Source organism: Heptranchias perlo, chromosome 21 (genome assembly GCF_035084215.1).
Source record: "Heptranchias perlo isolate sHepPer1 chromosome 21, sHepPer1.hap1, whole genome shotgun sequence".
Lineage (NCBI taxonomy): Eukaryota > Metazoa > Chordata > Chondrichthyes > Hexanchiformes > Hexanchidae > Heptranchias > Heptranchias perlo.
In genome coordinates, this window is record NC_090345.1 from 13173197 (window position 1) to 13199232 (window position 26036).

The 26036-nt window shown below is 42.3% G+C and overlaps 1 protein-coding gene across 2 annotated transcripts in view; it reads left to right on the plus strand.

The window, feature by feature from the left end:
* The first annotated feature begins 13000 nt into the window (after nt 1-13000).
* rbm20 (RNA binding motif protein 20) overlaps nt 13001-26036 on the plus strand; it is a 191741-nt gene continuing 178705 nt past the window's right edge. For both annotated transcript variants that reach the window (XM_068002111.1, XM_068002112.1), the window contains exon 1: nt 13001-13517. In XM_068002111.1, the coding sequence (XP_067858212.1) occupies nt 13396-13517 (122 nt within the window). In that variant the 5' untranslated portion in view covers nt 13001-13395. The remainder of the gene's footprint in view (nt 13518-26036) is intronic.

Sequence of the window (26036 nt, forward strand, 5' to 3'; positions counted from 1 at the left end):
CTAAGGCACAACAACATCGCCATCATCATCATCATCGCCATCATCATCATCATCGCCATCATCATCATCATCGCCATCATCATCATCATCATCATCGCCATCATCATCATCTCCAACAACAACTTGCATCTACACAGCTTTTAATGTAGAAAATGTCCCAAGGTGCCTACACAGAAGTAACAAGAGGGATAAGGACATAAGAACATAAGAAATAGGAGCAGGAGTAGGCCATCCGGCCCCTTGAGCCTGCTCCACCATTCAATAAGATCATGGCTGATCTTCTACCTCAACTCCATTTTCCTGTCCTATCCCCATATCCCTTGATTCCTTTATAGTCCAAAAATCCATCGATCTCATTCTTGAATATACTCAATGATTAAGCATCCACAGCCGTCTGGGGTAGAGAATTCTAAATATTCACAACCCTCTGAGTGAAGAAATTCATCCTCATCTCAGTTCTAAATGGCCGACCCCTTATCCTGAGACTATGACTCCTGGTTCTAGACTCTACTGCCAGGGGAAACAGCCTCTCAGCATCTACCCTGTCGGGGATAGACACTGAACCATGGGAGAGAGGTCAGAAGAGGTGGTGAAGGCTAGGTCAAAAAGATAAGTTTTTAAAGAAGGACAGAGAAGTAGAAGGGCAAGGTTTTATTGAGGGAATTCCAGAGAGTGGGGCTGAGGCAACTGAAGGTTGTCACCAACGATGGGCCAAAGGGAAGGATGCACAGAAGGTCAGAGTGAGTGGATTGAAGAATCCAGGAAACTATGTAAGGGATTTGAAAGCAAGGACAAGGATTTTAAATTGGGTGCAGTGGTGGCCAGAGAGTCAGTGTAGATCACTGAGGAGAAGGCTGATGGGTGAGCATGACTTAGTGCGGGGCTAGGTACAGGTATCTCCATTAGATATGTTGGAGTTTATGGAAGGTAGACGATGGAAGGAAAGCAAAGACAGCGTTGGTGTAATGGAGTCTGGAGGTGAGAAAAACATGGATAAGGGTTTCAATGATGAAGGGGCTGAGGTGGGGGCAGAGGCGGGCAATGTTGCAGAGGTGGAAGTAAGTGGTCTTGATGAAGGCGAGGATTTGGAGTTTGAAGCTAGCTTCCGGGTAGAACATGATGCCAATGCTACACACAGTTTTGTTCAGCCTGAGTGAGTGGCCAGGATAGGAAAGGCGTCGGTCTTCCCAATGATCAGCTGAAGGAAGCTGTGACTTATGCAGGTCAGTGTACATTTGGAAGCTGACTCCATATTGTGACGTCTCAGAGGGGCAGCATATAGATAAGGAGTTAGAGGGGAGCCAAAGAGTGATCCTTCGGGCATTTTGGCGATATCAGTGCGAGGAGCGAAGAGACGTCAATGCTGGAGATAAGCAGCTTTGTCCGTTTAGCATGAGTACAACCATCCAAGGCAGTCCCACGGAGCTGGACACCAGAGGAGAGGTGGTGGAGGAGGGAGGCCTGGTCAATCATATCAAACACTGTGGAGTGTTGGCAAGGACAAGTTGGGATAACACACCGTAGTCAGGATCACAGAGAATGTCATTCATGACTCTGACTAGGCCTGTTTTGGTGTTTTGAGATGGGCAGAGGCCAGACTAGAAAGATTCAAACAGGCAGTTTCAAGAGGGGTGGTCACTTAGCTGAGAAGACAAAAGGGAGGTTAGAGATAGAACGATAGTCAGAGTGGATGCTGGGTTAAGGGTAAATTTTTTTGAGAAGAGGGTTGATGGCAGTGTTATTGAAAGAGAGGGGATAGATGGGAAAGGCCTAACCTCCCCACCCTGTGCTGAGTTAACAGGTCACCCAGGGTAGGATGCTATAATCAGCTTCAGTATCCTGGATTAGGAAAGGAAGAAAGACTTGCATTTATTTATCACCTTTCACGACGTCAGGATGTCCAAAAGCGTTTTACAGCCAATGACGTACTTTTGAAGTGTAGTCACTGTTGTAATGAAGGGGAAACTAGCTGGTGTTTCCACTCCTGATCATTATGCAGCTGGAAAAGCAGTGTGTGGACATTGGGTGAGGACATGACTGGCTTTGGCAATTATGCCCCCAAGGTTAAGTAGCCTGCTGACACTCATTAACAGGCTCATACATGAAAAGAACGGTTACTTGGACAAGATACTGGTTGGTTACCTGGTCTCCTGGAATCACATCCCAGCATGTCCTGCATTGATCAAGAATATTGTAAATAAGAACTATTAAACCCCTGCCAGAGAGCAATATCTGCATTGTGTCTGTGACTACTAACTGCCCAGACTAACTCCGACTGATGGATTTAACAGCTCAAGAACCCATGGAAGGATGTCTCCAGGCAGTATTTCAAGGCTGGCATGCTGCTCAGATTACAGCTCAGTTACGGATAGGGTTATGGGCTTCATGGAATCTGTTACTCTTAAACAGAAACTTAAACTGCAGCTTCTAAGAAAATATTTGGCAAAGAAACAATGATTATAAGTGGATTCTAGAAAGGACATTTTTATAATAAGTTGGCAGTATACATTTAAACTTGCAAACTGTACCAGAATTATTTTTTTTAACAATAAATGCACTCTGAATTTGAAGTAAACATAATGATAACAACCTACATAGTGATATATAGTGATACATAGTGATTCTATTCTCCCCCACATTTTAAAAGCCAGAATTAGAGCCATTAACATTTCTTCCAACTCCTTTGCATCCTTCAAATTGTGTGAAACAAGCCCTAGGATTATGTTGCCTTGTGGGGAGGGCGGGGCGAAATTCCTCTGTTTTTTTTACATTTAGCCCACAGCCACAGTCAGGTACCCAATATGACTTTGCCGGTGGGATAAATATACTGGACAGTGGGATTTCACTCATTCCTTTTCTCCGCCATGAAATTGTGCTTCATGATATTAGCGTGATTCATGATATAGTTGCTTCGCTCCTCCCCTTGAAATTACATTGCATGATGTTAACATGTGAGTGGAGCTACACTCACCGCCTTGAAATTACATGGCATGATGTTAACGTGTGAATGTTGCTTCACTCACCTCCCATTGAATTTATGTTGCGTGATGTTAGCATGTGTGAGTGGAACGTCACTCATCCCCCTTGAAATTACACTAAATGAAATGCTTATTTCCCACTTGTTTCTTCCACATCGCTTCTAAAAGCAAACCTGCTGCAATATTATTTTTTTAGCAGGGAGGAATGAGGTTAATTTAAACAAAAAAAAACCCGAACAGAAACTTCGTTGTCATTTGTTTTCTAGCTAGCAGAAGGAATGGTCGGATGAGATTCCTGCTGCAGCTGCAGAGGCTTGATTGGGGGTTTGGAGGCTCAAAAATGCTTAAAAATGTAAGCTGCTTGAAATCTATTAAATTTTACTGTATTTCCTCGGACTCAGCTGGCTAATTTGCAAATATTTGTCTGGAAACTCAGTTCCTTATTGAACAGTCGTTTTATCAACGGAACCATTGGGGGAAGTTCTATTGTGTTGACCTGAATTTCTTGCGTTATATAATGGCAAGTAATCACTCATTTACCTATTAATATATGAACAGTGCTTGGCTCCTGCCTGTAACACTGGCATCACAATCCTTGCATCATGTTCTGGCGTTACACTCTGCAGTCGCACTTTTTATTGGATCCCAACTCTTTAGCCATCCAGACTCACCTGTAACCAAACAGACTCATAAAAATCTACCAAACCTTTTTTTATTCACTCTGTTAATTATATGTTCCAAATAAGGTTTCTAACATAATAAAACATAAAAAATAAATATTTCACAACAACGTGCTAAAATTTGCATATTGAATTATTTTTCTATGTTTGAATATGTTCAGTAAAGTTTTCCTTTGGAAGCCTGTTTAAGCGTTAGAAGTTAGGGCTATATCCTATGTTGTAGATCTTTTATTGGACTTTGTATCCATTTTTCCCCTTTGTCCATTGTGTTAGATGGACATGTATTTTTCTTTTGAGGAGATCTTTTATAAACATCTTTCCAAATTCTTTCACTAAGAGATGTGTACCTCTTGGCCTAATTCTACAACTCATAATATAACTGATATCATTTATTCTGTTATAATCCTCAATTACTTGTAATCTTAAGAAGTGAGCCGTTCCTTGTCAGACAAAAAATAGTTAACGTTTAGACACACAGGGGTTGAACTTCTTGCGGGAGGGCCGTTCCCTCGATCGCTTGCTGTAACTTCGACGGAAGGTACACGGAAACCCCGGACAATCGGAGTAAACACTGGGACACGGACGAGAGAAACCCCCCCCTCCCCCAAGCAGAAATTTAACATCTTAGGGTGGGGCTTGTCTTTACAGTCTATGAATTCAAGTAATGAATCATAGAATTGTACAATTTACAGCACAAAAGACTCTTGGGTCCATTATGCCTCTCTGCTGATGCTAACTCTTCAACTGCAGCTGTGAACTCTAATCCAATTTCCCTGCACTTTATCCATTGCCTTTTACACTCTTCCCTTTCAAATACTTACCCAATCCTCTTTCAAATGACAGACCAGCCTGGTTTTACAAGCTTTCTACTGATCACAATCTGTTGATGAAGCTGTCAATTTGACTTAAAAACATAACACAAGAACATAAGAAATAGGAGCAGGAGTAGTCCATACGGCCCTTCAAGTCTGCTCCAACATTCAATAAGATCATGGCTGATCTTCTATCTCAACTCCACTTTCCCACCCGATCCCCATATCCCTTGATTCCCCTAGAGTCCAAAAATTTATTGATCTCAGACTTTTCTGATATTTCATGGGCCAGATTCACTAAGACAGTTAACATTTTTAAAGGTGAATTTTGTACTCATTAAAGTGTGTGCTGTTAGTGCTGGGTAATGGAGCTGTCGTTCTGTTTTAGGAACCCAATTGTCACCATTAAGCAGTTATAGGCCAGAATGATGCAATGTGAAGCATCATCTACTCTGCCCTAACAATGTCCCTTAATCTTCAAGGTGTCAACTGTGCCTCAGTCAGTACCGCTCTCACCTCTGATTCAGAAGGTTGTGGGTTCAAGCCACACTCCAGAGACTAGAGCACATAATCTAGGCTGACACTCCAGTGCAGTAGCGAGGGAGTACTGCACAGTCAGAGGTGCTGTCTTTCAGATGAGACTTAAACCCAGGCTCTCAGGTAGATGTAAAAGCACTATTTGAAGAAGAGCAGGGGAGTTATCCCTGGTGTCCTGGTCAATATTTATCCCTCAAACAATGTCACTAAAACAGATTATCTCATCACTGTTTGTGGGATCTTGCTGTGCGCAAATTGGCTGCTGCATTTTCTACATTATAACAGTGACTATAATTCAAAAGTATTTCATTGGCTCTAAAGCACTTTGGGATGTCCTGAGGTCATGAAAGGTGCTATATAAATGCAAGTTCTTTCTTTTCTTTCTCAATCTCAGAAAACACTCCCTACTAGACATAGTGTGACATTTTCAATTTCCCACACCAGCCATCCTGTGGCCTCTCTGATTGATATTGCCAATTGGGACTGACTTACAGACAATTTTATGCTCTGGGTTCAGACTTACTAGGAACTGGATTGAAAATCTGCAAAATCAAAGCCAACATTTTTTAAATAACTGTACATGATCCCAAACGGAAGTTTTCCGACTACACTCTGAATAACAGCAATAAAATATGTGCTGTGGTATTTATGGCTGCAAATTGAGCTAGGTTCAAACAAAAACTTTAGCTGTTATAAATATTTTACAAATTTTAGTTTTTTAGTTATTGTTATGGAAGGCCCAGTATGTGCTACATAAAATATATTTGTCCCGAATTTCCACGCAGTGAGTTACATCATTTTTTGCCAATGGATAAAAAATTGTGACCGCCGATAGTCTGGAGAAGTATTTACAGGGGAATTTCCTGGGTCAGCTCATTTACATTTACACTGAAGCAGTGTAAGACTGGACTCATTGCAATGCATGCTGCTGTCTCTCGGGGCTTTCAGGATCTGATAGCTACATTAAACTAGCCATCCTGTTGATCAGTGGGGACCTGGATCCAGGGGCCCAGTACAGTGGTGCCAGCTGGAGTCCACCTGCCTGATACAGCTATCGCTCAGGACAACAGCACGTGCCAGGCCTCCGACCTTCCCCCTTAGAGCACCATATCAGTGGAACATAGCAAATGACACCAGGCTGCTCAGAAACAAAGTTCTAGAGATGCAGCTAGCAGAGGCTCCCTGCCAAGAGCTAGCTTTCACCATTGGAGGGCCACCTCAGTCCCATGAGCTTTTTGTAGAATGTAAGCAGCCAGCCACCTCTCGCGATACTCACTTCGGCTGCACTTAGGACAAGCACTGGAATAGGTGAAAGAAAGGCATATGTAGCCGCTCAGGGGAAGCTCGGTGTTAGGGAAGGGTGGACTGGCTAGTGTTCACTGTCTACTTTGTTGTAATAAAATAGAATGTGCACTGACATTGCACTCTGTTATTCATGGCAGTTCGTGTCATACAGGAAAGGGTGTACTTACTTGGTGCTGACTTATTCAATTGGGTGATGGTAATTGGCACAGTCATGTAGAGGTAAAGAGGGCTGATGGGTTGTCATGTTGTAGGATGGGTATTGGGTTGAGGGTACTGGGTTGAAGGAATCATCCTTTATTTGAGGGTGGGGGAGAAGGAGTTAAAGCAGTGGTGTTAAAAGTAGACAGTATTAAACAGAAGAGAAGACTTCAGTGATGAGGTGTGTTCTGATGCCCCCTGCAGCAGTCATTGAAGAACAGGTCACCATGATGCTCCTGCGTGTAGTTCTGGCTCCAACTAAGTTATGCCTGCCTCCCCGGCAGTGTCAAAGTCCAGTCCATTTTGTAAGGCGAACTTGTTGGCTACAATTTTATGTGACACATGGGCAGGAGAGCCGCTCTCAACCTGTCTAGGCAGTGAAAGTCTGCCTTCAAGGGGTGGTCATCTTGATGATTAATCTTGTAGAACCATGTGCCTTGCTGTGGTGCTCCTCTGCCACTGTTTGGGTCACTCGTCGTGGGGTCATTATCCACGGGAGCAGGGATAACATAGGCATTGTTACCCGTAAGCCATGTGTTGTCATGATTTTTTTTCCCCCTGAAGACGGCACCTCTGACTGTGCAGTGCTCCTTCAGTACTGCACTGGAGTGTCAGTCTAGATTTTGTGCTCAAGTCTCTGGAGTGAGGCTTGGACTCACAATCTTCTGAACCAGAGGCAAGAATGTCACCACTGAGCCAAGGCTGATACTTGAGGATTGAGGGAGATTGTTGGGGCAAAGTAGACAATGCTTCAAAGGACGAATGCATCGTAACAACTTCCAATATATCTTCCGTTGATGTGCAGGATCCTATACATGTCATATAAAATCATATATTCAGAGATTGGAAGCCCTTCCTGTTGAGGGAGTTGAGGGACTTTTTTCTAGGAGCTCGCATAGCAATGTGGGCACCATTGATTGTACCCTGGACCTTATGAAAGCCAGCAGCCCCACTGCTGCCTTGCTGTGATACCAAAGGCAATGAATTCCCCAGCTCCCCTGTCAATTGCATCAGTCATCTGACCAATCCATTCCCGTATTGCAGCCTTACTGATATTACAGAAAGCGCCTGTGGCTGCTAAAATCAGCCTGTGCCATAAATGTTGAGTGCGGTCGTTGCCTTCATTGCCACAGAGAGAGCAGTGTGGGTAGATGACTGCGGCTGCAGGTCCTCATGCAGTAGGTGGCAATCCTGCCCTACTGCCTTTTTGATGAAGTGCACTCACCTTATACACATCTCAACAACAACTTGCATTTATATAGCACCTTTGACATAGTGAAACGTCCCAAGGCGCTTCACAGGAGTGTAATCAGACAAAAACTGATACGGAGCCAAAGGAAGAGACATTAGAACAGGTAACCAAATGCTTGGTCAAAGAGAGAGGTTTTAAGCAGCGTCTTAAAGGCCTCATATGACGTATGTTGCTTGTATATTTTGGGGAGCGGGGGTAATATCTGACGGGGTCCATTCTCCTTAAAGGTTTCCTGATTCTCCTTTGTCCATCCTGTACTGCTCTTGCTCCTCCTCCATGATAATGGCACACAAAGATACACTCATAGGGAATGCTATAACTGTTCCTGAGAAGCCCTCACTGTAGGTAGGGGGTGGGGTCAAAATGTTTTGGTGGTCTTACACTGTCTGATGCAGCGAGAAGCAAGTCTAGGGGCTCAATTTTAGGGGGAAATTGCGGGTGCGTTGGGGGCAGGGGGCTCCTAAAATCATAGAAATCCTGTTCGGGTTCGGAAGCTGGCTCCAACCCGCCAACTTCCGAGTTTCCCAAGGACCCACCTGTGTGCGCACGCGCGACCCGAAACCGGAAGTTAAAGAGCCAAATGTACCTCATTAAGGTACTTAAGGCACTTTACCTGTGACAGATTAAGTGATTATAATGATTTTTTAACTTAACCGGGCGGCTTGCCCACCCCTTCTGATTCACGCCTGGTGAAACCAAGCATGAAGGGCCGGATCAGGGTAAAAGAAACAAAATAAATTACATCAAAAACCACAGAAGGAAGTTAAAACACAAAATCAACCTACCTTTCCACCCTGCTCCGATGTCCATGTCTCCCTCTCCGATGTCCTCCTCTTTACCCCCCCGATGTCCCTCACTTCACCCCCCCAATGTCCTCCCGATGTTCCCCTCTTCACCCCCCCGATGTCCTCCAGATGTTCCCCTCTTCACCCTCCCGATGTCCTCCAGATGTTCCCCTCTTCACCCCCCCATGTCCCCCCGATGTCCACCTCTTCACCCCCCCGATGTCCTCCACCGCGGTGTCCACCTCTTCACCCCCCCGATGTCCTCCCGGTGTCCACCTCTTCACCCCCCCCTGATATCCTCCTGCTGTCCCCTTCTCTCCTCCCGATCTTCCCCTCTCTCCCCCCGATCTTCCCCTCTCCTCCCACGATCTTCCCCTCTCCCCCCCGATCTTCCCCTCTTCCCCCCGATCTTCCCCTATCCTCCCCCGATCTTCCCCTCTCCCCCCCGATCTTCCCCTCTTCCCCCCGATCTTCCCCTCTCTCCTCCCGATCTTCCCCTCTCCCCCCCGATCTTCCCTTCTCCCCTCCTGATCTTCCCTTCTCCCCCCACCCCGATCTTCCCTTCTCCCCCCCCAGTCTTCCACTCTCTCCCCGATCTTCCACTCTCCCCCCCCAGTCTTCCACACTCTCCCCCAATCTTCCACTCTCCACCCCCCCCCAAGTCTTCCACTCTCTCCCCCAACCTTCCACTTTCCCCCCCCCAAGTTTTCCACTCTCTCTCCCGATCTTCCACTCTCCCCCCCCGCCAAGTTTTCCACTCTCTCTCCCGATCTTCCACTCTCCTCCCCCCGATCGTCCCTTCTCCCCCCCGCCCCAGTCTTCCATTCCAGCGCCGGATGACGTCTGGCTCTCTCTCTTTCTCGCTCCCCCCCATTCGCATTGTAGCTCCTGACGGCAGCCAGGCTGTCAATCAGACTAGCTGCCGGGCACAAAACCCGGAGAGGACGTCAATCATCAGCAATCACCATGCGATCGCGTCGGAAACGGTAAGTTTTGTTTATGCGGGTTTGCCACGGGCACCTTCACCCCCCCCCACTGCCAATCCGCCACCACTGCAGACTTGACCTCTAGGTCTCTGTTGGCAGAATGCCAAAAACAATCGAGGCAAAAAGTCGTTCTGTAGCTGTAGAAATTGCTACTGGAACTCTGCACACTCTTCAGCCTCAGAAAGCCCTCACTTCCTCCTGTCTCAGCTGATCCTGACAGCAGCTGGGCCTCATAATCCTCAGTCTAAATTACCCCAGGGGCTTTGTGAATGTAAAAGCATGAAGTCGGTTGGTTTTGTGATAGTCGCCAGTTTTCATTGGTAGTTTTTCGCGCCTATCGAGTCAATGGTACTGTTTTTTTTTGATTGGCTGAAATATCTAACTAACTAAATATGAACCAATCACTATGGTTAACTTAACTAATAGTGATTATTTACACAATCATGATTTTTTGTGCCCCTTTGAGCTATGACACCTTTGAGGTATGCGTTGCTATGGATGCATTCTAGATGCATTATGGATTATCCATGATCATATTGATTTTGAGCGAGATGCAAGAAAGATCAGATAGCAAATTGTATAAGCGCATTAATCATTTCTATGATTCCAGTGGGGGAAGGGCAGGAAAATGAGACTAAATGGATAGGTATTTCAGAGAGCCAGCACAGGTGTAAAATTCCATGATTCCATGATTTTTTTTTTACTTGACTAGTTGTAATATATCTAACATTCCTATTTATACATCTGTATAAGTTTTTATTAATAAGCTGATAATACCATTCCGAAAAAATACATAAATGTTGAATTATTTTCAAACTTTTCAAGGAAGAATCATCTAAGTAAGCGGTAACGACTGACTGGTGTAAACAATGGCCCTCTGTGTCTCCGAGAGCAAGTACTATAAAGTTCAGACTTCTGAGGGGTATTTCCGACTTCCGCCCAAGTGTAAAGATGGCGGTGTGGCTGTACTGACCGCCCAAAGCTGGTGTCGGGGCGGATGTGGGTGGGCGGTGAGTGGGGGTCCTGTTCCTTCACTGAGTGGGCTGACAAGTCAGGTCTGTGAGGGGGGTACGGAGGGGGGGGGGGGGTGAGGGGGTTGGGGGAGCCGATCCCAGAGGGGGACAAGCACGGGCCAGCAGTGGGCTGCGATATTTTTGTGGAGACCAGGGGCACTCCTGCAATTTCTGACCCCACAACGAGAAAAGGTTTGGAGCCTGTTTTGTCGAGCAGCACCATAGCAGTCCCTTTAAGGCCCGCTGGTTGAGGCTGATCACTGCCCAGTACAAATGGGCGGAGCCTGCGTTGTGAATACTCCACCCAATTGTACGTCAAAATTGCAATTGGGATCCTTCTGGCGTAGGATCCCGATTTGCATGTTTAAACAGCCTCCCGTCTGAACAGGTGGGCTGCCGTTCATCCATTTACAGGCCTGCCTGAAAATTGCCTCAGGCGCCCAAGGGCCGGCAGAGGTTCATTCCCCCTTCCCCTTCTCTGGACTGTGTGAAGATGCCTCCTGTGCTCTGTTTACATCTAAATGATTCAGCAGATTAAGCTAATTTGCCTAGCGAGGAGCAAGGGGGATAAAGAGCTTCCAACTAATCAGTCCCAGAGGGTATTTCTAGTTCATGTCTTGTGAATTTTGCGCTCATCAGGGAGATGGATGATATTGATTTTATGGCCCTGAAATACTTTTGTTTTATCTGTTTATTTTTGCACCGCCTCTTGGTAAAGGAAGAAAGACTTGCATTTATATTGGGCCTTTCATGACCTCAGGATGTCCCAAAACACTTTACAGCCAATGAAGTACTTTTGAAGCGTAATCACTGTTGTAATGTAGGAAACACAGCAACCAATTTGCGCACAGCAAGGCCCCACAAACAGCAATGTGATAATGACCTGATAAATTGTTTTAGTGATGTTAGTTGAGGGATAAATATTGGCCAGGACACCGAGGAGAGCTCCCCTGCCCTTCTTTGAATAGTGTCGTGGGATATCTTACGTCCATGGGGCCTCGGTTTAATGTCTCATCTGAAGAACAGCACCTCCGACAGTGCAGCACTCCCTCGGTACTGCACTGGAGTGTCAGCCTGGATTTTGTGCTCAAATCTCAGTGGTGGGAACGTTACCACTGAGCCACAGCTGACACCTATAGGTAGGTGGTACCTTGAGGACCTAATCTCACACCCCTTCAACATTGCGCTGACTGGAATTCCACTCTCTGGAATTCGCTCCCTAAATCTCTCTGCCTCTCAAACCTTCTCTCCTCCTTTAAGATTGCTCCTTAAAACTCACCTCTTTGACCAAGCTTATTGTCATCTATCCTAATATCTCCTTGTGTGGCTCAGTGTCAAATTTTGTTTGATAATGGTCCTGTGAAGCGCCTTGGGACATTTTACTATGTAAAAGGCGCTATATAAATGCAAGTTGTTGTTGTAGTAGTAGTAGTAGTAGTATAACTCCCACCCATGTGAAGCCGAGTTTACAGACTTCGTTCTTAAGTTTTAGCTGACTGTCCTGTCAGTACATGATTAACATTAAAAATTTATCTGGCCTTTGGACTCCCAATGACTGGAGCTCTGCTTTTGTATGTGAGCATGAATGTGTAGAACCCCACTTGCCTGACTAACCAGCGATGGGGAGCTGGTAGTATAATTTAGCATAACCTATGCAGGAACTGGCTGTGAGCCAGTACCTACAGCACAATAGCACCTTTAAGGAATTTACCCACTCAAATACAAACAAAAACAACTTGCATTTATATTGCGTCCTCAGGAAAGCATTATCAGGCAAAATTTGACACCAAGCCGCATAAAGATATTAGAACAGGTGACTAAAAGCTTGATCAAAGAGGTAGTTTTTAAGGAGCATCTTAAAGGAGGAAAGAGAGGCAGAGAGGGGATTCCAGAGCTTAGGGCCTAGGAAGCTGAAGGCACGGCCGCCAATGATGCAGTGAAGAAAATTGGGGATGCGCAAGAGACCAGAATTGAAGAAGCACAGAGATCTCGGAGGGTTGTAGGGCCGAAGGAGATCACCGAGATACAGAGGAATAGCGAGTTTAACTACTTTACCATTGGACTTAACGAAGGATGAGAGATTAAGGTTCGTATATAGAAAGCAAATGATCAACAAATGGCACCGACACTCAGTAAACATTACCTGTCATTGATGTGTTTGCTGTCACATTAATAACTGCTCTCCCTTATTTAGTTGTGAACCTGTGACTTTGGAGTGAAGTCGAGTAAAGGATGGCTTATTTTTAATCAACAATTTTCCTCCTAGTTTATTAAAATAATTTATGACACTGAGATTCCAGTGCCATAAACTGTGCGGAGAATTCAAGGGAGGCGGTGTCTGTATTGGTCAGGAGAGCTCGACACTGGAAACACTGGAATCTGATCCAGCTGCTGTGCGAGGCATCAGTACAGCAGCTGCTAGCAGACCACTGATCCTGTACCTACTGGGTGACTAATAGCATTCCAGACGCATCAACTGTAGTCTGTATGTATATGTCCTCGGTCTGGTCTCTGTCGATTCCACTTACTGAGAGACAGCTTGGCTTTGGCCTATCAGCAGGACCTAAGAGACCCATGAGCTTGAAACGCTTTCATCTGGCTTGCAGCTCGCCTCCTGTAAATGCCGGTTCCCGCCTATTTCTTTGAAGACCCTCTTCAAGTGAGTGAATCAAGTTGACGGAGAGCCGGGCAGGGAAGTCGGAGAATCAGAGGATTCCGGGGCTGGACTTGGTTGCATCGATAACGTGCAGCCCATTCTTTTAAAGTGACAGGCACAGGAGTTTTGGCGGGTCGGTGGGACCGGACTCGTCACTTCAAAGAGAGGGGGATAAATAGCGGTTGCTGCTGGCATGAAGAAGCAGGCCAGTGATTGTGGCGTTAAAAAACAAGCCGATGACATGGCTACAAACACGTCTGTCTCTGACCCAACGGGATCAAGAGGGGTGCCACCGATTCCACAGATTGTACCGAGGTAATCAGAACAAAACATTTCAAAGAAATGTCTTTTCACAATGCGGTGAAGTACACAAATCCATATGTTTTGTTTTGTTGTAAAAGCTGAGAATGAAAGGGCTTTGCGAATGCCCCTGTCGAATGATGTCTGTTTGATGGCACCTGGTGCCACGAATAATATGCGGGCCGTTCCTCCGCAAACAGAATAGAAATCAACTGTAAACACTTCTGTCTGCGAGGTGAGGTCAGCATCACACGTAGCCCATCTGTAGTCCCTGGTGATCTTAAAGAAACGGCTGTCAATTTTTTACGAGTTGATCCAATTTGTGCAGCTGCGATTTTAAGCGACACATAGATATTTATATGAGGGCCGGACAAAATCTTCTGTCAGAGGCATTTTTACGACGCGTGGCGCAGAACAGCAAGAAAAGGGAGAGATAGAGTATTTCACCAGTTCACTGTCAAACAGTTGTTCTGAGTAGTTCTTTTTCCATTAGGAATTGAGATGTAGTGAGAATCAAAACATTGCAAATCAGTAACACCGATATAACATCCCACCTTCTTTGTAATGGATCTTTCCAATTAAGAAACTGATTATTTACTAAGAATTCTTATTAAGCAAAGTTCACCTGTATGCAAATATACAAGTAGAAAACATCCTTAAAATATCAATAACTTTCTTGTCTTTCCTCATTTGGTATAATCACTTGTGTTAATGCAATTCAAAATTGAAATACTTAAAAAAAATACTGCTTGTCCCGTTACATATAATCGGATTCCACTGCTACATACATGTTTGTGCATTCTTGTTTAAATGACAACAATAAAATTTAGAAGACAGAAGTTCTCTCAGAATGAACTCATATTTTGGGGAAAAGCAAAAGATAATTCCTAGACAGTTAAGCTGGATATGTTACAGAGCCATATTGTGAAATATTTACACGCTGCTGGGGACTGGGCGTAAATGTTCATTCAGCAATAATGTACGATATCACTCAATCTCTTTGAATGATAAAAATCCTTTGCATCTTCTCAAATACACACACATGCGATCTATCCGTTGGTATAAAGAGGACTCTTTGTAACTGAAAGCGCAAAAGGGTCTTTTTTTAATTGGATAATTTAATGGTGAAGAAGAGTGACAAATGGAAAGAAAGATATTTGCCTACATAACAAGAGCGAGTGCACTTTAAAAGTAATTAATTGTCCATGAAGTACTTTGGGATGTCCTGTGGATGTGAAAAGCACCATATAAATGCAAGTTTTTTCATTGCTTACTTCTTGAAATAGATTTAATGAACCCCCGAAAGGTAAAACAATAATCTTATGAGTTGTTTATTTTTGGTATTCAAGTGTTGCCGCTGACTCAAAGGGTAAAGGTCAACACAGCATGTTTTCTGGTAGGCTTTGAATAAGTGTATTGAGAAACGAGATATAAATTATAAGATCTTCTGGATAGCAAGAGGGAGTAACAAGTTGGAGCTCAAATGTACCTGTACCATGGAGAGCAGGATGAAGGGTCACTCTTGTGGTTACCTGGATATTTAGCTCCTGACCTCTAACATACAAGGAGGCACAGAATACAGCCCAGGCATTTCCACACTGTGAGTAGAGGAAAATTACAGGGCCATTCACCTCCTTGCAGCCAGTTACATGGAGGTATTGACAGAGGCTTGTGAACAGGCTCTTGGCCCATCCCCTGAAGAAAGGGAAGACACGTGGTCTGGAGAGATTATGAGAAGGGAAGGGTAAAATAAATTTAAGGAAAAAGCGAGGTCCTTGCTGGATGATCATTGTGAAAGTTTTATTTGAACTTCTACTGATGACAGAAGTGTCCTTTCTCCCTAAACTTTAAAACGTGCCCCATTATCAAGGCCAATGGTTTGCGTGTGTTTTTTTTTACAGAAAAATGGACGGGAATCACAGAATGTGATATTCAAAACATCAGCAAAATTCCCCAAAAAATGCAGTTTGACTTATTCGGTCATCTTAAACCAGTAGCCCGGGCTACGAGCTGCGACAAGGTTTAATCCATGTAATTTGCCTTGCTAAATAAGTGTGATTGTTTGCCAAGTACACAACCATTAGGATGGAATTTAAACCGTAGATATATTTAAAAAAATAATATTAACGTTTCAAATTAAACTGATATAGACGAGCAGAAACATAAATATTTTGGGTTAAAAATCGAACTTGAGGCAAGCCTTTTGAATTTTGATTCTATGAATTTGAATTGCGAGCAATAGCATTACTTTTGTTATAGTTGTGCTGCCTTATAGTGTTGTAGTCAATAGTTTAATTTTCCTTATGTAAAGGCTTATTTCATTGTGCAGAGAATTATTTGAGCTCTTGATGTGTTTACGGTTGTTGCGTATTAAGTATATTTCAATATATTAATACAAAGTACAACTCTTTCATGTCGCTAATGATCACCCAGTAACTACATCATCCTGACAGTACTTACCGGTTTGTGGCTAGGTTGGAAGCTGGTTTGCAAAAGAAGGAAAGACTTGTAATTATATATTGTGTCTTTAGTTTTGGGAGTTTTAACTAGTGTCAAAGCCCAGTTGCAGCTAGTTTGGAAGCTGGGTTGTGGTGGTAGTATTATAAACGGCATACTTTTAAAATTTCTTCAAAAGAAACATTGAGTGTCCTTCAAAAGTCTTGGAAAAGCCTAACTCTTCATTTGTGCTTTTTTTCATCTCTTGCTCATTGTCCTCTCCTTCTGTAAAGTACTGTTAGACATTCTTCTACGTGAGAGGTTGTGTATAAATGCAAGTTGTTATTGTAAGGTTAAAACTCGTGCGAAAATGAGACAGAGACTATTATAGGTCACTATCTGATGTGTCCTTATTAAGCCCTAAAACACATCTTAAATCTGCAGGCAGCTCGTTTCACACTTTAATTCCCTGAAAGAACAAGATTTACTCATTTCTTTGCTGTTGCTGGTAGCTGCTCATAGGATCTGCAGTCCTGTTGACAGGAAAAGTACAGCAAGGTGGAACAACACTAGTAAAAGTGTGCTACTTGCAGCAGTAAAAGCAAAAAATCATGCAAATAGAATCCAGTTACTCCTTTGCATGCGATTACACTTCTGCATAACAGAGTCTCTAATATAAAAATGCGTACGGCCAGTAAAGAAAGGATAAAGCATTTACAAACCAGGCAGATTCAACGCAAGTATTTTCCAGTTGACAGAAATCAGCTCTGACATGTGTCTGTCATTACATGACTCTATTTGAGAGTTCCATTGCAGCCCGTGTGACGATGAAACAGCAGTTCTCGCTGCTTTGTCTGTGTTTGCTGAATAAACTGATTCAGGAATTGTCACTGGAACACAAAGGCGAATAACCCCACTTTTAGATTGAAATCCTATTAACATATAATTTGAATAAAGAATCATTGGAGTGAATTCCTGTGACAGTGTGAGACACCGTTACATCAGGAGTTCAAATAAAACACCGAGTTTAAAATACATATAGCGCCACATTTACTTAATTTAACTGGGAAAATAATTTTAAAGAACGAAAACAATCAAATTGTGAAATAAAGATTAAAGTTATCCACCGCACGGTGTACTGCGGTCTTCAGATGGAACAAACTTCATTTCAAGTTAGATGGATAGTCTTGTTGCAGCGCAAAGCCTGTACCAGATTGAAATGTTTATATTCTTAATCCATGTATGAAAAGTTGCTGAAACTATACATTTGAATCTGCGTTTCAGAATAATTCGTTGTATGAAGCACTTTCTAAGAAACATGATAAAAGTGCTATATAACTGCAGTTATTTCTTTGAACAAATGTTTGTTTTGTCGTTGAATTCAGCCTTTTTCCATTGAACTCTTAAACTGGTATATACCACTCATCCTATGATGAGCCCAAACACTCGCCGTCTGCCGTCACTATACTGTGCAAAAAAAAATACCCGCTTCAAAAGGGCAGTATCACCTGAGGAAATGGCCAGCCTCGTCTGAAACCGTTAACATATTGAAAGCTAATTAAAACAAACCATTGAAAAATGTAATGGTGCAGCTGAGTATAGTGTCTGTTCCAGTTGGTCACTCCAGAACCAACATACAAGAACTTCAGCGGATCTGCTCATTGCTGCCCTGTGGATTTGGCCTGGCTGAAAGCTCCCCAATATATTGACAACGTCCTTCTGAACAGCAAACTTTGTCCGTTAATGTTCTTGTTACTGCATGATGAAAACTCACTATTGCAATGATCATGGTCCTTTTAAGCATCCAATATGATTCATTACTTACTTAAGGCTCCGGGAGTCAGCATTTGAATTTAGTTTCTGTTTCAAGTGGTTGTGTTTTTATATTTACGGACAGAGTGAAACAGAAAGGAGGGCGCAAGCTCGCACCATTTTCCTTTTGAGCCTTGGTTAATTCTATACTAAGATTTCTAGCTTCAATCACATTCAAGTTAGTTGCTTCTGACTGTTTCTAATCATCCTTTAGTCCGGACATTTCCATTAATGTTGTTTATGACAATATGTCGTTTAAGATGCCGCGAATTATAAAATGGAAAAAACAATTCTATAAAATACAGATTCCTGTATCTCTCTCTGAATAATATCTATAAGAATTTCAAGTTTTGTTGATGTAGATTGGAATGCCCTGCTGTTTAATGTCACAGACAACACACTTAAGTGCTCCTCGTGAAGACCTTGGAGTCAACAGAAAGTGTTAAAAGAAAATATTGAATTATTAATGACTGCAGCCATCGAGTTGTTAAGTGATTTGCAGGTAATGAGGCCCTTCCTATCAAGCTGGTCAACATTATACTGTCCATCTGGGCTGTTACATTTTGTTCTTTTATTAATTATCAACTAAAAGACACAGAAAGAATTGTCTTTATGTCTCCCTTCCCACTCCAAAAATAACAGGACTGTTTTTACAACATTACACAAGGAAACTGGGTTAGGGCTGACCCTCACCCCACTTTCACATTAGGTTTTAAAGTCAGCACATCAAAACTGCAGGTTTATCAATAACATTACTCGTACATTACCAATACTTGTACTATTACTTGTTTATCAATAATAGTACTAGTATTAGTAATAATATTTACTAATAATTGTTCTATTATTTGTTATTAAAATCAGCACATCAAAACTGCAGGTTTATCCGGGCATTTGTGGGGTTAACGTATTGAGAAATTGTATGTCCAGCAAATATTCTAACAGTTTTTATATATCGGCTTTGGATTTCACTGATAGAGTGAATGATTATCATATATATCTCCAGCCCAGTTCATATTGTTCATCATTATGTCCACTTTATTCAACCTATCAGAGCGAGCAAGAAAAAGATAGTGAGAGAAAATTCAGGGAATAATTTTTTTTCTAATTTTAATTTAGTAATTCTGACTGGTTTCATTTGCTTATCAAAATGTTTCATATATTGGAAGCTTAAGGGTTCCATCGAAACTGAATTTATTCTGAATATAATTCCAGGCAGCCTGTACTGTGTTCAGAGTGCTATGACCTGTTTTGAAATGTCGCTACAACTTTTGATTAATGTGTAATAGATCTTTATTTTCTTTCTCACACATGGGAACTGCAAAGCAAATTACGATGTAAAATATACTCGTTCTTACCAAGATTGATATTGTATTCCAGAAACATAATATCTGGAAAAAAAAGGGAGAGCTTAAAATGAGAACGTCTGCAGGTCTTGGGCTAGAAAATCCCAATAAATTTAGAACCAGGTTAAATTTATAACATGTTTTTGACAATGAAGTGAACAAAAAAAAAACAAACTGCAAATTCCACACAGTACGGAGAGGACAGGCCTGATCGCTTTTATAAAATCCGAAATCTCCTGTTAGTCTCTGCTAAAAGAAGTGATGTATGTTCAAAAATAGTTCTAGAAAAATAATAATAATCAGGTTGACTATTACAGAAATATAGGAATATAGGAACAGGAGTAGGCCATTCAGCCCCTCGAGCCTGCTCCTCCATTTGATAAGATCATGGCTGATCTGTGATCTAACTCCATATACCTGCCCTGCCTCAGTGAGTGTCGAATCTAGCTCTTTATTTATGACACATTCCAGGCAAAATGCTTGGAGGAACAGACTCTTGTAAATCTTTCAGCTTATTAAACCTAGTAGAAATGTGTGTATACTAACAAGGATGCGCACATCATATATAAGTTTGTGTGTGTGGGCACGTCCCTAAATGTGCAAGCAAACTGGTCAGTGTATATATGCGCGTTTGTTCACTTGTATGTCTCTATGCTTGCATGTTTGCGCACCTGTGTGTGTGTGTTATTGTGTATTTGTGATTATGTGTACGTGTGTAATTGTGTATATGTGTTTGTGTGTGTGTCTGTTTGTGTGTATGTGTGTGTGATTGTGTGTACTGAAGGCACACCTCTTTGTACTTTGAGCACAGCATGTAATAAATTCTGTTTTTAGCATTGAAAACAAGTTAGAAACCATACTGATAAAATATAAATAACCAAATACTTGTCAGAGGTAAATTGCTGAGAACAGAACACTAAAACTCCCTTAGTGGAAATCAGTAGCTCTCAGAGTTAACTTTGAGAGTGGTGTGATGTGTCCTTAGTCATTTGGGCTTTTAACTGTACGAGTGCCATACACAATGACAACCAGAATTTTCCTTTGTGGTTTTCTACAGCTTAATATTTTATTATTTTTGGATATGGCACAAAATTTTGTTCTACGGCCAGTGAATCTTGAGAGTTGGAAATGAGGTCAGATTTGCACCAGACATTTGTCAGTGAGTTTAAAACAAAAGTTATTCAGAAGGCCTGTGATTGCTTTAGTGATGTCTTTTACGAGCTTATGAAATATGCTCTTCTGGTGATGTGAGCCTTGATCTGTGAGATCCGTGGTTTGTTGTTGTACTCGCGCAGGGCGCACAGCTTGAAATAACTGCAGAGTTTGTAGGTCGAGTCACTGTTGACCTGAGGCTTCACATTCAAAGTGCCATGCATCCTCGGTGCCAGATTTATTTCTTCCCAAAGGTTTGTCAGTCAGCAACATGGTCTTTGAGGATTATTTCCCTCTCCGTCCGCTCTCCTCCCACTAATGCCACAGTGTGCAAACATTTCAAAAATAGAAAGCTTGCCCATTCTATGCGCTTCAAGCCAATATATTGTCGAGGATCCTGTGCAACATAGCCTAGTGCTCCATATTAATTTTAGAAATAAACTATTTCTAAAATTTGCCGGCATGTGCGGTATTAAAGGACACAGTGGCTTTCAAAACTAAATCACGGAGAAAATCATATTGGCCTAGAACCGTGCGTTATTCTGCTTGTCAAACAAACAGCACATTTCTGTTTTGTCTGTCAAAAGTACGGGGTTAATGGAAAACTGTAAAAATAATAACATATTTTTAAAAAAATCTGTGCAAAAGTTAAGTCAATAAATGAACAAGCTAATTGTAATGAGGCACTTTCCACTGCATGCGTTACTTGGACTATTTGAAAATCTCCAGAATCCCAAATAAAACAATTCCAGCTTTAAATTGATGGTGAGGAACTTCATTCCAGGGCCTGATTTTTACACTTAATTAAAATGAGACCACACGCTTTCCCGACAGTTGATCGGAGCAACTTACAGGAGACATTTTAAACACGTAAGTTTCTCAGGAAAAAAAAAGGTCCTTTCAAAAAAAATGTGCTGCAGGAGAACAGAAACACAATCCAGCTTTTTCAGAAATGATTTTTGCAAACTTTTCCACCATAGAATGGAATTTTAATTTGGACAGTAAGCAGAACAGAAATTCTCAAGTCAAATATTCTTGTGTTTATCAAGATTATTAATTATCTTTTAAGAATGTAAAATGTAACAAAATGAAAGACAATTGAACTCGAAGATTTTGCTGGGAATCCAATCAAATATACTCAGTGAATTGGGAGGAGGGAATAAACTGCAGAAACTTTGTATTATTGATAGTACTGGTCTGTTCTCTTAACTTATTTACACCAAAAATCTGCAGTTTGTCGGTCAAAAGATGTGTTGTGACATAAAATGTCTTGCAAGTAATTTTAATTATCGTAGAACCAAATCCAGTCTTTTTTTGGGACACCACTGTGAAAGTGGAGGAACGGAACCTTGTGTTGGGAATTCTGAGTGTTTTCTGATCGAGCTCAATCTGCTATCAGAAACATAGGAATGTATTTGTATGCATGCGCACACGTGTGTGTTTCTGTGTGCGCACGCTCGCTCCTATAGTCATAGCCGTATGTGTACACATTCATGAATGCGTGTGTTTCTCTGTGTGAGTGTGTACAGTGTGAGTGCACGTTGTGACTGTTCTCGTGTACCTGTGGGCACACATGTGCTGAAGGCACATTTGTTTTGATACATTGAGGGTTGCGTGCAGTAAATCATGTTCTCACTGCACTGAAGACAGGAGCAAGGTGGAAACCATCCTGACAAAATGTACATAACGGTCACGCTTGTCATTAAATTCTTGAAGAGAAAAATACTATCCTGCTTTCCCAGCAAATAGCAGAAACCATGTAGTCCTTGATCCTTCCTCATCTTACTTGCTTGTTTAGGCTTTTTTACTAGTGATTTGCGAACAAATATAAACCATATGTACATGTGTTTCTCTGCATTAGAAATTAATTATTTCTGGATAATGTGAAAATGATTTTCGTGGAGTTTTCCTTTTGTCCAGTGGCAGAGTCTCCCTCAGATTCTTTAGTGATGTTGTTTAAAATTGCAAAGAAGGCTCATTATACCAAGAAAGCATTTCTTCCTGGATCTGTGGGAGGTCTCAGGATGGCGACTGGTATTGCTCAGGACACATTTCGCGAAAGAAATGCTACATCTGCAAATTATTGAGCTGAGATCTTTGCAGTGAGTCGCCAGTATCAGATTATCCCTCCCCTCTCCTTCTCCTTGGTGGGATGTTTCATGATCTCCCTATGGGGAGACAGTGTGCACTCCTTATAAAGTAAACAGAATAGTTTCCTTTATAGGTTTGGTCTGGAGACGGCAAACATGGTGATACGTTTGCATGTGTATCAGATACTTGGCTGACCGAGCAGAAATGATTTCACCGCTGCCATTTCCCTCTACTCCCTCCCCCCTCCAGTTTCTGGTAAAATAGGTTAACTTCTGATTGAAGCCAGATTGTCCAATCTATTGTTGATGGGCCATTTGATTGTAGTTTTTTTGTGATTGGTCTCCATGGATTTTCCAGATTTTGTTAATAAATAATTGAAACTGAAAACTTACTTTTGATTTAAAATTTGAGTGAATTTTGAATCCACATGCACAGATCATACAATCATCAAATGACTGAGCACCATTCGAGCATGAATAGGTGGAAATTCTAACCCCAACAGACGATAGACGTAGAAATCACGGACGAGGTTATCCACTTGTGATGCTGTCGGTAATAAAATGATTGGGTTATTATCAGTGTTACAATTAGAAAGCCTAGATGATATTCATAAAAAACTTTAATAAGAAAGAACTTGCATTTATATAGCGCCTTTCATGACCTCAGGATGTCCCAAAGCGCTTTACAGCCAATGAAGCACAATGAGTGTAATCCCTGTTGTAATGTAGAGAAACGCAGCAGCCAATTTGCACACAGCAAGGTCCCACAATGAGATCATGACCAGATGATCTGTTTTAGGTGTTGGTTGAAGGATTAATATTAGCCAGGATATCAAGAAAACTCCCCTGCTCTTCTTGGAATAGCGCCAGGAGATCTCTTACATCCACCTGAGAGGGTAGACGGGGCCTCAGTTTAATGTCTCATCCGAAAGACGGCACCTCCGACAGTGCAGCACTCCCTCAGTACTGCACTGGATTGTCAGCCTAGATTTTGTGCTCATGTCTCTGGAGTGGGAGTTGAACTTCTGACTCAGAGGCGAGACTACCACTGAGCCACGGCTGACATCACAGTACATTGTTACACAGAAATACATTTTATCTGCTCAGCCTGTGTTGGTTTAGGTGTTTGCAACAGGAATACTACAGAGGGCTACCACATCCCTGGGTTAGAGAGGGGAAAAATCAGCCAGGTTTCCCACTCTATGGAATAGGCTCCCTAGTCGGTTTCTTAGTAAATTAAACAATATTTGCTATGAAAAAACATTTTATACGTGCCTACTAGTGCCTGTGCACCTAAAAAAAAAATGAGTGCAATTTGAAGAGCCTTCCCCAACCAGCACAATCGGTGGAATCTCGCACTGTCGACCTGGGGTTGGGGTCAGTTTTGTGGAAGGGGCCTGATCCGGGCGAATTGAATCTTGAACCAGTGTAAAAGATCGCGGAAAACACGAGTGTAAGTGGTTTTGGAAGTAACTTACTTACGTTTAAAATGCCCCAATCTTTTGCGCTGGTTTGGCAGATTCAGCCCGGATTGTTCTGAAATTACTGGCATAAATGAGCGGAAACTCCAACCCATGGTTCGCAAAGCTTTACACCACCTGAAGGTTTTCCCTGCCTCATGCCTGGGTCCGATGTAGACTAACTGATAGAGATTGATTGCCACGATTAGTTAACAGCCCCATTATCATTGTATCATGTGACTAGCTGGATGGTAGAAGGTGAACTAGATGGACCTTGGTCTTTTCTCGTCTGGCAATTCCTTGCTGATTGTGCGTGTTTGTGGGCGGGGAATCAGGTGAGGACGGAATCAGGCTCACGGTCGAATAGCCTGCTGCCGCTCACTGTCCAGCTTCATATGTGATTAATGGTCTCTAGGGTGAGTTACTGCCACATACGGAACTGTACCCCAGAAAGGGAATCATTGGAGGAAATTTTCAACTGCTGCCCGCCTGGTTTATGCTCGAAACAGGGCGGCTGGCAGTTAAATCATCCACCCATTGGTCGCTGACACAATTTTCACTTGTCAGTCGAAAGACAAGACAGTGATTTTTTTTTAGAAATGGTACCGTGTACCATGTTAAAACTCTACTAAATAATTACTCCTGGTCACCGCAACAGAACTATCCCAGATTTCGCTCTTCGCTCTCAGTCAAAGTGTTTTTTGTTGGTGAAGAAATTTCTTAAAAATTGTCTTTTTATTTAATTTTCTATTTAGACAACAAGCTGATAAGAAACATTTATTTTTAATATCTCACCAAGATCTTTTTTCTCAAATAACCGAAACCAATTCACACAAAATATAATGTTAGTCAGTTTTTTAAAACATTTCTTTTAAAGAAGAAAGACTTGCTTTTCTTTGCCTTTCAGAAACTTCTCAGAGCTTTTCACACACAATGAGCTACTTTGAAGTGCAGTGACCATTCTTATGTAGGTGAACACGGTAGCCATTTTGCTCGCAGCGGGATCCCACAGCGAGGTGAATAGCTGGTTAGACTGTTTTTCGGTAGTGTTGGTTGAGGGAGGAAATTTTATTCTTTTCATTTCTGAATGACTGCAAAGGTTCTGCTGAAATGCCCCTGGATAAAAATGGATTTATGTCTGATTGATGACTTTGGGGTAGATGTAGTTGGATTAACTATTTCAGAAAGACTTAACTCAGATCATATTAATCAAAGAACAGGCATATCAGAAATCAGGTCAATCGAGTGCACATTCCGAAGTGTCAGAACTTCCCAGTCACAGTGAGTACAGTGGAATTTAATAATTCTTGAGGTTTAGTTTGAATTTCACGAAGAAAATGTCTCTCTCATCAGCCAACCGCTGCCTACAATTAACAGCAACGCTGTTTACCACCCTCGACCATATGTATTAAAACTTCTGCGAATGCTGTGTGGGGTTCGGTTTAAATCTGTTGGAAGCAAATACTGGACTGTTTTTCCTTGGTTCCCAAAATTTGAGTACATGAGACAGTTAAATACTTTTGATCGGATGAAGTGGCTATTTTGAACGACTGTGAACCTCAGCTGCTATTAGAAAAGACAAACCAAGATTGTAGTTTTTGAAATGAATTTCTGCGGGATTATGTGAAACTTCTTGAGACAGCTGGATGTTTGAAAAAGCTGACCGTGCAGTCTGGATATTTTAATACCTCCTAAATTTGGTAGGTCAGTAATGCCCAGTGATAGTTTCTTCAAGGTTCAAATGCCAATTATCAATATCAAATTGTAATTTATGGCTTCCAGATTCTTAAAGCAGCCTGCTTGAATCTAATCTTTGGTTTCCGAAAATTCAGTAATATATTCTTAGCTAAATAATTTACATAAGGGAGCTATATAGTTTTATTATAATTATTTTAATTATTTATCCACCTTAAATCTTTATGAATGTAGTGTGTTTTTAAAAAAAGTATTAAAAATATTTTTGTTTTAAATTTTAATTTAAAATAATTAGGGATTCAGCCACTCCGGTCTCCCTCAGTCCCAGCCACTCCGGTCTCCCTCAGTCCCAGCCACTCCGGTCTCACTCAGTCCCAGCCACTCCGGTCTCCCTCAGTCCCAGCCACTCCGGTCTCCCTCAGTCCCAGCCACTCCGGTCTCCCTCAGTCCCAGCCACTCCGGTCTCCCTCAGTCCCAGCCACTCCGCTCTCCCTGAGTCCCAGCCACTCCGCTCTCCCTCAGTCCCAGCCACTCCGGCCTCCCTGA